Raw genomic sequence first — 14,575 nt, forward strand, 5'->3', positions numbered from 1 at the left:
TGTGTGTGTGTGTGTGTGTGTGTGTGTGTGTGTGTGTGTGTGTGTGTTGCACTTAACAATACGAGTTCTGTCTTGGGACACAAGGTCATGGGCATGTATTAGGTGTCTTAGACTGTTTCTGTGCGTCACAGAAAGTTTGGAAAAGCGTCTTGTAATGCCTCTCGGTTTCCTCTGCTTGAGTTTTCAGCCAGTTTAAATCCTGTGAAGGTGCAGTTGGTAATACCAGTCAGGAGGAAGTTGGAATGGGCCAACGGCGGGCCTTGCCTGTAATCCTAGACGTAGGCAGGTGTTCAAGACCATCCACAGCTGCTTTGGGGGTTTAAGGCCAGCTTGAGCTTGCCTGAGACCCTGTCTCAACAAAACAAACATACAAAAACCCAAGCCTTGAGGAATTGTTTTTTTTTTTTTGGAGGTAAGGGAAAGAAGATGGGTCTGTGGTTGTCGCTGTAGAGTGCTTAGTTGTAGGACTCTGCAGGTTTGGGTTCTGAGGAGTTGTATAGACTGAACAGGGGGGCTGGGCAGTGGCGGTGGCTGCGCTGCAGAGATGCACGCCTTTAATCCCATCACCCGGGAGGCAGAAGCAAGTGGATCTCCCAAGTTCAAGGCTAGCCTGGTCTACAGAGTGGGTTCCAGGACAGCCAGGACTACACAGAGAAACCCTGTCTTGAAAAATGGGGGGGAAAAAAGTATTTGATGAAAAGGATCTGTTGTGATGTTTTTGGGTTATCCGTTTTACACACAGGGGTTCTTGAATGTGTCTTTCCTGTGGGACTTTTTACATGTTGTATTGATTTGGGTGTGTAAATATGGAAATCTAGCGTGACCCACTCCCTCAAAATTCACTTTGAGGCCAAACAGCACTGATAACGGGTATCTAGAAGACAGAAATGGAGGGACTCCTGGAGATCACTGGAAGATGTTTCTGAAATTCTACTTTAAAAATTCTATTTTAAAAAATAATAAAGTATGACTCTGAGCCTCTGGGTTCCTGAATTCATTTTTTTTATGTGGCACGTGTTATCTGAGCACAGTGCTTAAAATCTTGGGTGATGCAAAGTCCTTAATTTCGTTTTTTCCCCGAGATGAGGTGTAGCCCTGGCTGTTCTGGAACTCACTCTGTAGACCAGGATGGCCTCGAAACTCAGAGATCTGCTTGCCTCTGCCTCCTAAGTGCTAGGATTAAAGCAAAAGTCCCTTAACGATTGTCTTGATCTGTCATATGTGGACCTGCCCAAATGTATTTTTTCATTGTTCATGTTCTTCAGAACTATGGGAGCTTAGGAAGGCCTCAAGAAACCAGGGTATCGTTTAACCTGTATTTATTTGATTGTGTGTTTATGTAAGACCCTGTCCCATGGAGCCCCGACTAGCCTCAGACCCGTGATCCTTCTGTCTCTCTGGTATAATTTTACAGGTATGTTAACAGTTATAGTCGGTGTTCAAGAACGGACTGTGATTCAGGGCTCACCTGAATCACCCAGTGTTGTTCTGGGTCACAAAATATGTTGACCCATAAGGAGCTGTCAGTAGCTTATTATTCACTGGGGAAGTAGGATAGGAAGTCCCCAATCAAAACACTCTTAAGAATCATGCCTGTCCTTGAAAGTCAGGAAGCGCTTCCCTGTGTCTCCTCTAAGCTGAGAAGCACCTGGAGGACTGTGGGATTTGAGATGGCAGAGCCTTGTGATGGAGGAGTGAGGCTACTCTTCCTGGCCCCAGGTCCAGGAAACCAGCTGTTTACTCAATAGACCAGGATTCCCCCAACCGAAGACGCTAAATCACTTTCGTATCCATGTGGCTTTACTCTTCCCAGTGACCCCTGCGTGTCAGTCGACAGTTCTGAGACCTGGAGAAGTGGTCTAAGGGTCACAGTCTTAGAGAAGAGAGGCGGCCACTGAGATGACTCCTGCCGGCAGCATTTCCTCTTTGCTGCTAACCTTGCTGCCCCACATTCCTTTGGCTTCCTGAAATCTTATTCCTGGCTCCTTGCCACTGGCTCAGTTAAGTCCTCATAGAAAGTTAAATGCAAGATAAAAACTGTAGACCAAGTTGAGAAATGGGTTGTTCGGTGGCAGCCGTAGTAGAAATCGATCATCATGTTGTTACAGGGAGCTCTGGTCATTGGTAGTGATGCCGTGAAAACTCCTGGCTGCAGGTGAGTCAAGCTGGTTTCTGCTTTGCCCTGGGCTGTAGGTATTATTATTGACAGCGTGTTACTGTGTTGCCTAGAGTTCAGTATGTAGACCAGGCTGGTCTTGAACTCCCAAGATCCACTTGCCTCTGACTCCCAAGTGCTAGGATTACAGGCATGAACCACCATGCCTGGTCTTGGTTGTTTTGTTGTTTTCTTTTCTTCTTGACAGTCTTGTGTAACCTCGGCTGGCCTTGAACTCCTGATCCTTATGTCTGCCGCATCCCCGGTGTTGGATCGCAGGTGTGCACCACCACAGCAAAGGCGGCTTTTGATTTCTTGAGTTTTTAAAGATGTGTGGCAGCCTTCACGCCCACACGCAGTGTTGTGTTTGGTTTGGGTGAAGTTTTTCAGTGGGTAGGACTGCATCTGAGCCTTACCGCTGCCCTGGCGGGGTGTGCAGGGTAGGAACAAGTTTGAGCTCTGGTTTGGATTTGGTTGCCTTATAAAACCTGGGTGGAGTAGCAAACAGAAGTACCATCTCTGATTTTGTGCATCTGCCAGCAAAGTGATGGCAAGTCCTCAGTCCTCAGCTGGTCCAACCTCTTCCAGGCAGTTGCCAGTTCCTACTTGTTTTTCTGTTTCCATCGGATGCCTAGGAATGAAACCATCAAGGAAAGTGCTCTGGTGAGGGTACTTTGAGAATTGCAACACATTAGACTTGTGAGAGATTAAACTCTATGCACAAAATAAACTCCTTAAAGAGAATGGGCGAGTAGGGAAACAGGAGTGTTTAAGCAACAAATGCAAGTGTTTATTGATCAAATAATGGGAAAGGTCTGTATGGGAGGGAGGGTTGTGGAAGTCTTGTAATTCTTCAGAGTGGCCCAGACCTTTGCTTTTTCCAACATTTGATTTATTTGTTGTTGGAGTCAGGGTCTCATTCTGAAGGTGAAGCTGGCTTGGAAGCCAGGCTGGTTTTGAACTAAAGGTGACTCTGCTTCCTGCTGCCTCCAGAGTGCTGGAAGTGAAGGTATGTGCCAGCTGGCCTGGCTTGGAAACAATGTGTAGGTCTGTGATGCCCCCATGCACTTCGTAATTGTATAGAGAGCTCCTCTGCTGGTTACTTTGTAACTGAAGTTCAAACCCCAAGTAATACCTCAAAGATGGCTCAGTGAGGCAGTAGCTCGCTTGTGCACAAGGCTGAGGACCTAAATCAGTTCCCCAGAACCCAACTCCACAGTTACCATCTACATGCGTTCCATGACACACATAATAATAAATAAATATTCTCAAATAACGGTTCTTCCCTCCCACTCCCCCAAAGCATAGCAAGTTGGGTGCCTCCTTGATTGCTCGTCTAGCCTTGAGTATGAGAAGTAGCTAAAAATCCAACCCGCCCCCAAAGAAAACAAACTAAAAATGAACCCTCTAAACCGTGGTTCTCAACCTTCTTAATGCTGTGACCCGTGTTGTGGTGCTCCCAAACCATAACATTATTTTTGTTGCTACTTCATAACTAATTTTTCTGCTGTTTTGAATCGTAATGTAAGTATGTGTGCTTTCTAATGGTCTTAGGTGATGCCTATGAGAAATCCCAGAGGGGTAACAACCCATGGGTTGATAACTACTCCTTTACAATATCAGAAGCCTGGGTACATGAAAAAAAGAGTCAAGCTGGGAGGTAGCGGCACAAGCCTTTGATCCTATCACTCAGGAGGTAGAGGCACATGGATCTCTGAGTTCGAGGCCGAGTTCCGGGACAGCCAAGGCTACCCAGAGAAACCCTGTCTCAAAAAAGCAAAAAGAGAGAGAGAGAGAAGTCAAAACGAACACAGCGAACATGGAAACTCTGGGCTCCTCTTGGCAGCCCCTTAGCTGTAGCCATGCGTTAGTAGCTGCTGCACCCTCCAGCAGTCACTAAGCAGGCTGGTGCTGGGCCCTGCCCTCACAGCATGGTTTCAGCTCAGTGTGCACGGACGAGCCCAGTGCACACCACCTGCGGTGCAGCTCTGAAATCCGTGCTCTCCGTGCCTCTGCAGCAATGGAGCTTTCGACCGAGGTGGGAAGGTCATGCCTCTCAGGTGTGGTAAGTCATCTCTACCCTACCCTTTGAAGGATAGGTTGTCATTGGCACCGAAATGGGAGGATACATGCAGAGTTGACCAGGAAGTCACATGAAAGGCCACCTTTGGCCATGGAATCTTCCAAATAACCTGGCTCCATCTAAGCGAGTGTCATAGAAGTACCCTGGGCAAACGCAAGGCTTCCAGAGAGTCACGGCATTCCATGTGCCAGGATGGACTCATGCCAGCAGATATCACAAAGGCCTTTTAAGAGTTTCCTTGAAGTCTTTTGCTGTCCTCACCCCCACCTGAAGCAGTTGTTATTTAGGGATGTGGGCAGTGTCCACTGTAGACTGGGAGATGCTTCCCCAAAAACTAGCATCATCTTGGTGGCCGGGGGCTCTAGAGTGGGGGAGCACAGCACCTAATTTATTTATTGCATTTCTGCTGTTTTTCTGGACCTGAGATCTTTACCCAGTCTGGGAGTAACAGCTGTCTTTTGAGGAATAAGGCCAGGGAGTGAGTGTCTGCGACTGTGCCTTAGGGCCACAGCAGTGCATACTGTTGTCTTTACACTGCTAAGTCAGCTGGGGTTGAGGTCAGAGGTCACTGTAGCGGATACATTAGAAACAGTGAAAGTAACTGTGGACCTTTTCTTACGAAAGTTGAAGCTGAGCAGTGGAGGAGCACACCTTTAATCCAGCACTTGGGAGGCAGAAGCGCGCCAGTCTCTGTGAATTCGAGGCCAGCCAAGGCTGCACAGAGACACCCTATCTCAAAGGAGGGAAAAAAAAAAAAAAAGCTGAAGTCTTCCCTGGAGGCATGGCCCCCATGCTTGAGGGTAGGGCACAAAGTCCCTGCCTCCCCAGCCCCTGTAGCCATTTGAGATGTCCTAAGTGTCTGGATTTGGGGTGGTAAGTAGCTGAGGTCCCTGTGACCTCAGGATGGGCAGCGTGGGCTGCATTCGATTCATTTTGAATATCCAGGGAGTCCCTTTTCTCTGGGAGTGAGCCTGAGGGCCTGCTGGCATCAAATGGCACAGCTTGTCCGGGGTTTGAGGGCACAGGCTGGCTGCCCATCAGAGCTGTGGTGGTTCTGTGCCCATTTTTAGTTATGCACAGAGCGCGAGCCTTTCTTGCTGCTGACACCACAGATTGTCTTCAGAACTTAGATGGGGGCTGGGATGGCGCTCAGGTGCCATCCTAAAGCTACAGCACAAATCCTCCTCACCTGGTTTTTCAAGTTGTTGAGCAGGCAGTGAGGGCCCTATGAGTAAAGTGGACATATAATGTCAGTGGTTGGGGGGGTTGCTTTGTTTTGTCTTGTTTTTTTGTTTGTTTGTTTTTTAATGATTTTTGTTTTTATTTACATACTTTTTATTTTTAAATTTAATTTTATTTATATATTTACTTATTACAATTTATTCACTTTGTATCCCAGCTGCAGTCCCCTCTCTCATCTCCTCCCAGCCCCACCCTCCCTCCCTTTTCTCCCGCTGAGCCCCTCCCCTTGTCCACCAATACTATCTGACCCTAGACTGGAAAACAGGTCTCTGTTTTTCAGTTTTTTGAGATGTAGGTTTATCTATATTCTGGCAGTCCTAGAACTTGCTTTGTAGACCAGGCTGGCTTCAAACTTACAGAGATCCACCTGCGTCTGCCTCCCGAGTGCTGGGGCTAAAGGCATGTGCCATCACGCCTAGCTCTGCAACTAGAGTTTGTTAACAGTTGGCGAAATACCAGTATTTAAGGTTGCCATGTTTACTCCTGGTTGAGTAAGTGTGTATGGGCTCAGGAAGCCGACAACTGTGGTTCAGATTTCAGCCCATTACTCCTTGCTTTGTCACAATGGTCAACTTACTTAAAATCCCTGGCTGCGTGTGTGTGTGTGTGTGTGTGTGTGTGTGTGTGTGTGTGTGTGTGTAACAAGGAGGTCAACAATAGTATGCACCGCACAGTAGTGTTACTGAGTTCAATGAGATGACAGCACACAATGTTTAGCCTAGTGTGTGCTGTGTCCTAACTGCCACAGCAAATGTTCAAGAAAACAGTGGCCTGACAACTCAAAGCCTGAGGGGCGCAGAGGGAACGTCCTGAGGCCGAGGCTGGTTGTAGGGCTCCGTGTGGACCACTGAAAGCGCCCGTACCTCAGTGTCCTCATCCATGAAATGAGGTGGGAAGAGGAAATGAGCTGGTAGGCACGGGCGCCCAGCCTGTGCTGTGCTGCGCTGCGCAGTGTCTGGGCTCAGCAGCCCAGGATCTTCAAGTTAGTATGGGCTCGGCTGTTGGTCTCTGTGTGTCCATCGGTCCTGGGTTAGCTGCCGTCTGTTTCAACTTGTTTTCTGATTGGAGAGTGGGCCAACACTTCACCGGTGTCCCAGGGAGAACACTGAGGTGCTGGGATTTGAGGCTAGGCACCAAGTGACAGGCATTTATGGAATGCCCCGGTATTCCTGTGGAAGTGAGTGGTGAGCCCTCCCCCCGCCTTTATTAAATAGTCTTATCTGCGGCGCTTTGAAGCCTCACTAAACAAAGCTGTGTGTAAATACTCCAGTGCACAGGCACGGCTCTGCAGGGTTCTCCAGCGGTGCCCTCTGGGGCGTCTGGGTGGAAGAGCTGGCCTGCTTACAGCTGGGATCCCCGCCTGGTTGGTGGCATGCTTTTCTTCATCGTGCTACAGCGATGCTCTGGCCTGCAGGACCTTTCCACTTCTGTGTTGGTGTGTTCTAGGGGCAGCAGAGCCAAGCTCTGTGAACTGGACTCCTGCCTCCTAGGCACTGTAGCTCTGTGTCCTGTCTGCGGAAGTTTTTCCATGCCACTGTGCTGTGGGGGAGACTCACCCAAATATAGACTTTGGTCAGTGCCTTGGCAAGGGTGGCTTTGGCCCTACTTTGCTGACCTTGGGCTCTCCAGGTGTCCTGGCATTCACATTTGGGGCAAGGGTGATGTATGACAGGCGACTTAGGAAGCTGCTCAGATCATCACCTTTTTCACCCCACTTGAGCACTAAGGACTGAACCCAGGATGTGTGAGCACCCTACCACTGAGCTATATTCTCAACCTTTTGAAAAATGTTTTTATTTTTGTTTCATGCATACTAGTGTTTACCTACATATATGTAGGAGCACTACATGTGTGCCTGATGCCCAAGGAGGCCAGGAGGGATGTCTGATCCCTGGAACTGGAGTTATAGATAATTGTGAACCATCATGTGGGTGGTGGGAACTGAACCCAGGTCCTCTGCAAGAAGAGCCAGTGCCCTTAACCACTGAGCCATCTCTCCAGTCGCACATTTTGTTTTGTCTTTAATAACTTCTTTGAGACAGGGTCTCACGTAGCCTGCGTTGGCCTGGAGCTCACCACGTAGCTCACAGGTCTGGAGCTTTTCATCCTCCAGCCTAGGCTGGGCTCCATGGGCTGGGCTTGCAGGGATGAACCACCAGCGCTGGCTAATTTGCTTTCTTCCAGGGTCCTGAACTGGGTTTCAGAAGGCACATGGGTGTCAAGAATGGAAATGGCATTCGGTTTTGTAGCCGTCTTGGGAAGTTGCGGCTAACTGGGGTATGCCAGAGGACTGCCTTGGGGAGCTGAGGGCGGTCGGCATTGTCACCGCTGGTCTGTAACGGCTGGTCTGTTCCCAGCTGACCAGAGTGGGAATGTGACTCAGCAGAACTGGGAGCTAGAGTCTTGTCTAATCATCCGTGGATCTTACAAACGCTAAGATTCTTATTTAGTGACTAATGAACTTGTGCTACAGTGTCCTCGCCCACACAAGTCCCCAGAGAAAACAGACTCTGTCCCCCTTTCCTGCAGGTTTGCTGTCTTGGGATCCTCCATGGCTGTCCTTACTGGCCTCTTGGGCCCCTTGGCCCATGTCAGCAGAGCATTCAGCCAGCGCTACTTCAGGTAATGCTTAACATCTTGTTCTTAGAGAAGTTTCCCTGGATAAGCCTGCCGCTCTGGCTGGATCCTGTGGTGACTGGAATGGGAGAAGAAACTTCACAGAGCTGTCCTGGGGTCAGCCTGAGCTGGGATTTAGTCAGCACGGGGCGGGAGAGGACAGATGTGAGCAGAGGGTGGCCTGTGATGGAAGCTCTTCATTTTCAGTCCCTGCCAGTTCCAGTTCCTTAGAGTGCCAGCTCTTGAGCCTGTCAAGAGGGCTTTAAAACCCCTGACATTTCAAAAGATTTCAGGTGTGTGTGTGCGCACGCACGTGTCAGGGTGCACATGGAAGTCAGAGGGCGACGGGCATAAACGTCCTCTCCACAGCGTGGGTCTTGGATCAAACTCAGGTTGTTGTGTTTGGTGGCGAGCACCTTCATGTGCTGAGCCACCCGCTGAATTTTGTTTTTCCAACCTCCTTTGACATTTTACTTTTTGTTCTTGTTGTTTTTGTTTGCCTTGTACAATAAAGCTTCACTGTGTAGCTGTAGCAGGCCTGGACATTTCCCTGTAGACCAGGCTGGCCAACTTTCCCCATTGGCTTCCTGAACACTAGGGTTGCAGAGTTGCCCAAGCCGACCTTGCGCTCACTCTGGAGCCCACAGGACTTTGCACTTGCCATCTTCCTGCCTCAGTCTCCCGTGTGGCAAGGATTGTATTCTTGTACCACCCAGCCCAGCAAAATTGACCTTTAATTACAAAATTGCACAGTTCTTGTCAGTACACGCTTTCTTACCAAGCCAGGATGGCCCCACGCCAGCCACAGTGCCCTCCCCTCTGAGACACCACTTCCCAGTTCCTCACTGCATCCCGCAGAGGTGAAGGAGGACGGCCTCTAGTGCAGCAGCTCTCAGGGTAGGCCTCAGAAATGAACTGTGAGGCAGCTAACCCTAAGGCGTGATGAGCGTGGGGAAAGTGGCTCAGCAGTGATGGTGGCCACCAAGTCTGGTGACCAGGGTGAGTTCCATCCCCAGGATCCACATGGCGGACACACACACTAAATAAAAATACTTTTGGAAACGTGTTTTTGAAAAGAATGTGATGAGTTTATAGTATAGCAGAGAGAGGTTTCGTGAGTGCTTCTTGGGTCTCAGGAGAGCTGTTAAGGGAAGATGAGGGTGCCCAGAAGGAAAGTGGGTGCGGCCTGTCCAGGCCCCTAGGGAGTTTTTGGAGAAGCCCTTTGCAGCAGCAGAAGAAGAAGGGAGTGGGTTGCAAAGCGGGACAGGTCAGTCGGGCCCTCCCCGAGCTTGCAGTGTGGAGTACACATTGGAGGGCGCTCTGCGGCTAAACAAAGGAGAGGTGTGGCCTAGAGGTAGAATTGCTAGTTGGGAGGCCCTGGGATTGTGCTAGAGAACGGCACACTTAGCGGTGACACCTGACTTAGGGGAGAGGGAAATCCATGGTGGCAAGACTGGATCCACTCATAAAACTGTTCTGTTTCTGAAAAGGAATGTTTCGGGGGTAGTGGTGCTGCAAGCTGTAGGCCCATCTCCTCCCCTTCTCCCCACCCCGTTTGGAGGCTGAGGCAGGGGGATGGCTTGGTCGCAGGAGTTTGGGCAACGTTGAAGATCCATCTCAAAAAACAAAACGAAACCCCTTTGCTAGTGTCGGAGTTGTTACCCTGACAGTTTCCAGTTTCTGCTGTGTTGTGTCAGGGCTTCCTCAGCGTCTGCAGCTTCCCAGACTATGAGAACAGTGACGCAGGACCTGGGGAAGCAGGTTCTGCAGGGTTGGCAGGGGTGAGGCTCTGTGGAAATGCCTTCAGCCCTCCTCGACTTTCAGAATCCAAAGGCTGGAGATCCATGGAGTTTGCTGTCACAGAAAAATTGGAGTCTTGACACCGGGTAGAAGCTCTTGGTTTTATGAGAGGGTCTCACTGAGTACCACATGCTGGTCTGTGAGCTTCCTGCCTAGGCTGTCAAGTGCTAGGATCACAGGTATTTGCCAGCAAACCGTCTTAGAAGCTCTCCATTATCAGGAAGTGGGTAGTTAAAGCTGGGCAACCCCTGGTTTCTTGTTTTGGCTTCCAGGTCATACTCTGTTCAGTGTCTGCATGTATGTATATGCATGTGGCTGATGTGCACCTTCCTGTCCTCTTTATATCTGTGCCCGGGGGTCCATAGAGAGCCATGTCACAGACTTTTTTTTTCCTCTCCCTCCAGTACCTCTGGGAACCTTGGTGCGATCCAGAAGATGACTCGGGTGCGCGTGGTGGACAATAGCGCCCTGGGGACCACCCCGTACCATCGGCCTCCTCGGTGCATCCACGTCTATAACAAAAATGGGGTGGGCAAGGTGGGCGACCAGATCCTGCTGGCCATCAGGGGCCAGAAGAAGAAAGCACTCATTGTGGGGCATCGTATGCCTGGCCCCACAATGACCCCCAAGTTTGACTCCAACAATGTGGTCCTCATTGAGGACAACGGGAACCCTGTGGGGACTCGAATTAAAATTCCCATCCCAAGCAGCCTTCGCAAGAAAGAAGGAGAGTATTCCAAGGTACTGGCCATTGCTCAGAACTTTGTGTGAGCAGAGCGGCTCTGAGCGAGCAGCTGTTCCTTTCACACAGTGACAATGTTTTGGAACAGAATAAATGTCTTAATGTGTTTTCTTCCTGTGCTGTCTGAGCTGTGGTCATGAGGTGGGCAGCTAAAGCAGTTGAACTCTGGCCTCCTCCCTAGACTGCAGGAGCGGCCTGAGCTTTCTCTTACACAGCTGACAACCCTGGGCCTGTGCAGTGACTCAACAACTTTATCTTCTCTGCTTCTGGCCTCTGTGGAGTCCGCATGCATGCGGTGCGCAGGTACACATGCTGGGAGAACATTCCTACACATAAAAATTAAAAACTAATTAAAAGATACTACAGCTGGGCTGCGAGATGGCTCAGTGGTTACAGACACTTACTGTTCTCCCAGAGGACCAGGTTCAACTCCCAGCACCCACACAGCTGCTCACAACTGTCTGTAACTCCAAGATAGACATAACCTGCAGGCAAAACACCAATGCACATAAAATAAAGGTTAAAAAAAAAAAACGATATAGCCACTTATTTTAGTATCTTCTCAGCCTCCAAGAGGCTGCTGAGGGTGGTGGGCACAGGCTCTGGGTTCAGGCTGCCTGGGTCCAAGTCGCAGCTCCACCTGCTACCACCTCCTGATGTTGGGCAAGTTGGCTTATTTTTCTGAGCCTCAGTGTCCCCATATGGTGTATGATGGTGGGGCCATTGAGACAAAGATCAAAAGAGCTTATGAATACCCAAAGCTATTCCTGGCAGCAGGAAGGGCTCCACATTGGCTGTTTCTTGTATTGCAATTGCATGTTCAAGCTCCGGGAGAGCAAAGGTAAGTGAAAGGTGTGGCTCCCTCGCTCTCACCTGCTCGCTCTGTCGTCCTCCTGGCACTTAGAGTCAAGGGAGTTCACAGGAGCCCAGTAATTCCTCCAACAAATGCAATGCCCAGATGCAACAAGGGCTTACCACGAAGGGTCAGCCCGTCAGTAAGGTCAGAGCTGTCCCGGAGAAAGGGTTGCCTCAGCTGCAGTCTAAACAGACACTGTGACAGAAGCCCAAATACGGGTTACTTCCTTAAGGGGCTGGGTGTGGTGTGAACTGGGAAGGGGCAAGAGGACGACTTCCGGGCCCTGGGAGTGTGTTAGACTTAGCAGTTGCATAAGTATTTATATCTGTGAATAATTAATGAGCTGTACACTCATGTCCTTTGTGAGGAGTGGAAATTTGCTAGAGAGAAGGAATGTGCACAGGCCCTGGGTAAGTACCAGGGCCTTTAACAAGTAAGCTTTTGGGGCCACTTGATAAAGACCTGGCTATATAAAATCAGGGCAGGACTGGACTTCCATTTGTTTACTTGGGGCCGCAAGGTCCGGGGAAGGAGGCTTATCTTATCCAAAGGCATTAAGATTCATGTGATGGGTATTTAATAAAGAGGGGAGTAGGTTGGCTTTTCCTTGGGGAGGAGGGTTTGAAGACAGCAGTAACCCTGCAAGATGCCACCCTGGACTGGGTTGTGCTCAGGTGCTTGAAGAGGTAGGGTTGGCAGTGGGCTGATACGGTGGAGAAGGACAGAGAGTTTGCATTTTCTGGAATCCACCCGTGAACACTGAGCTGGGCCCCCATCGGAGAAGCCTGAGGATCTGAGAGACGTGGCAGGTGGGGAAGTGGCTGTGCCTGTGAGATGCCAAACAGCTGGGTATCGTCTTAGGTCATAGCAGCAGTGTGCTGTGGAGACATCCAGATACGTGCATGTTCCTAGTGCTTCTCACAGTCCTTGGGTTCGCAAGTACTGGCCACACTGCAGGTGAGGACAGTTTCAGAGGCCAAGCGGGAAACCTGGGTCTCGGGCCAGATTTCTGACTTTCTACCCATAGTCTACCCCCTAGATTCCCCCTCTCCGTTGAGGTGTGTATTCTGGCTTCCATCAGCTGTGATCCTACAGGCTGCCATTTTGATCCTCCTGCAGACCTTGGAGTGAGGGTGGCCGGAATACAAGGAGGCAGAAACAGCTGCCTCTCCAGCCCAAGTGTGTGTGACTCCTAGGTCTCCTCAGGCTAAATCTGCCTCAAGGAATCGTGGGTATTTTGGGAGCATGCCCGTTCCTCCTAATCTGGCCTCCTATGAGGACTGGTGCAGTGTGGCTGCCATAGTGGGCTGTAGGGGTGGTCCAGCTTTGGCTGAGCGCTCACCACCACCTTGCTCTTTTGTCAGTGTGTTTGCAGCCTGGCAGCTGGGATTTAGTGGGCTCTTAATTCCCTGCTGTCTCTGCAGCTTCTGGAAGGTGGACTGGCCGGGGTGGGGGCGGGGTAGATGAAGCCTCTGTCTTAGGGCAAAGGAAAAGCAGCGATTGTCCTCAGCCTGACACAACCTGCTTTCACCTGGACCTTTGTTCTTGATGGGACAGCTTGACCTGTGCTACCTCGAAGCTTCTCTGGCTGTTCTGTAGCTGGGGTTGGGCCCTCCCCTCCCTCTGCCCTGTCATGTGTTTTGGGGTGCTGGCTGCTCTGCTGTGCCCCCTCACCTGCCTCCTGGCTGTTGAAACTCAGCAGTGTCCTCTGAGTGACTGAGTGTCCCCTCTGGTCTATTACAGACTTAAGCGCTCCTCCCAAGGTGTTCTGTGCTGACCACTGGAAGCCTGTGGTTTCAGCACAGCCAAGTGGCCAGTGCCTGTGACGCAGGCCCCCGTAGCGTGCTGCCCAGAATAGCCCCAGCCTTGCTGCCCTTCCAGCTGTCCTATCACTTTGCAATGGAGATCTAATGTGTTGGCTCCTCCCCGCCCTCCATGCCCACAGCTAGTACTTTCTTTGCCCATGAAATATTTATAATCACAGATTGTGTTTCCTTAGGAGTATAAACTTGCTATTGTTTGTTCCCCTTCTGTGCCCTTAAGAAGCCACGGCCTCACTGACCCTTCCAGCGACACCACGGACTTCACTGCAGTGTCCTTCTCTGCCAGTGTCCTGCCCACCCACGGCGTGACTCTGCCACCTTGCTGCAGAAGGACTGTGGTGGGAAAGGCTCCTAGATTGGCATCTGCAGTTGGAAACCTGTCACCAGCCAGCTGTGTGTCTCTGGGCAAGGCTCAGGCTCAGGCTAAAGGAGAGATGCAGCTTATCTTTTGATGGCCTGGTGCTCCGGAGGCCTGGTTGGTGGCTTCACTTCACAGATCCAGCCTGACACTAAACAAAGCCTTCACTCCGGCCACCTGAAGGATGTGCCCATGACTACAGACCTGGCCAAAGCTGCCCTGACACACCCCAGCGCCTTCAGCCCTGCCTCCCATGTGGCCTCAGCTTCCCCCCTTAGGCTCTCCTAGCTTTCTTCACCTCTTAGTCCCCTCATGGTCCTTGGTTAGAGAACTCTAGAGTGTCTCATACTGTAGTACAAGCTGGCCTGGAGCTTTCTGTGTAGACCAGGCTGACTGACGCTGATATCATGGTAGTACACCTGCCTCTGCCTCCCAAGTACTACCAGTACAGATGGGTGGTGCCATGCCTGGCTCAGGCTGAGAACAAATTTTGGTGGACATTGTACTGTATTGGAGGCAAATGAATAACTAAAATTGTACTCCTGTCTCCCTCACTGTGTGTCTTTCCTCTCTCTAATTTTGTAATTCAGCCTTCAAGAAAGAAAGAAAACTGGCATTTTGTTTTATTCTTTCCCACTTGTTTGGCTATGGACCATTGTTGGTTTCTTAACCTTTGGGATGTATTTTTGCTGAAGTGTTTTACCAAATATGAGTCATTTCCAGGGTATCTGGCCTTCCTGGGATGAAAGGGATCATGGGTTTGCTTAATACATTCAGGGCAGTGGTGACCTCTTGCCATTTGCTTGACAATATGACAGGCCATCTGGATATACTAGAGGTTTTTTGAAAACGAAAAGCTGATTTTGAGGGCTAGAGAGATGGCTTAGAGGTTAGGAGCAG

General features: G+C 50.2%; 1 protein-coding gene and 1 long non-coding RNA gene across 4 annotated transcripts in view; both read left to right on the top strand.

The window, feature by feature from the left end:
• Mrpl14 (mitochondrial ribosomal protein L14) overlaps positions 1 to 10,753 on the top strand; it is an 11,824-nt gene extending 1,071 nt beyond the window's left edge. For 2 of the 3 annotated variants that reach the window (XM_055612727.1, XM_055612744.1), the window contains exons 2-3: positions 8,010 to 8,102; positions 10,301 to 10,753. In XM_055612727.1, the coding sequence (XP_055468702.1) occupies positions 8,032 to 8,102; positions 10,301 to 10,667 (438 nt within the window). In that variant the 5' untranslated portion in view covers positions 8,010 to 8,031 and the 3' untranslated portion in view covers positions 10,668 to 10,753. Of the gene's footprint in view, positions 1 to 7,667; positions 7,758 to 8,009; positions 8,103 to 10,300 lie in introns of those variants that run through there. The other variant, XM_055612735.1, reaches the window with a different exon arrangement.
• Positions 10,754 to 11,665: 912 nt separating this feature from the next.
• Positions 11,666 to 14,283, top strand: LOC129680894 (uncharacterized). The gene is made up of 3 exons (XR_008720754.1): positions 11,666 to 11,904; positions 12,356 to 12,451; positions 13,538 to 14,283. It is a non-coding gene; the product is annotated as an uncharacterized LOC129680894 (long non-coding RNA).
• Positions 14,284 to 14,575: the final 292 nt, after the last annotated feature.

Source organism: Psammomys obesus, unplaced genomic scaffold (assembly GCF_907164565.1).
Source record: "Psammomys obesus unplaced genomic scaffold, mPsaObe1.curated_primary_1811, whole genome shotgun sequence".
Classification (NCBI taxonomy): Eukaryota; Metazoa; Chordata; class Mammalia; order Rodentia; family Muridae; genus Psammomys; species Psammomys obesus.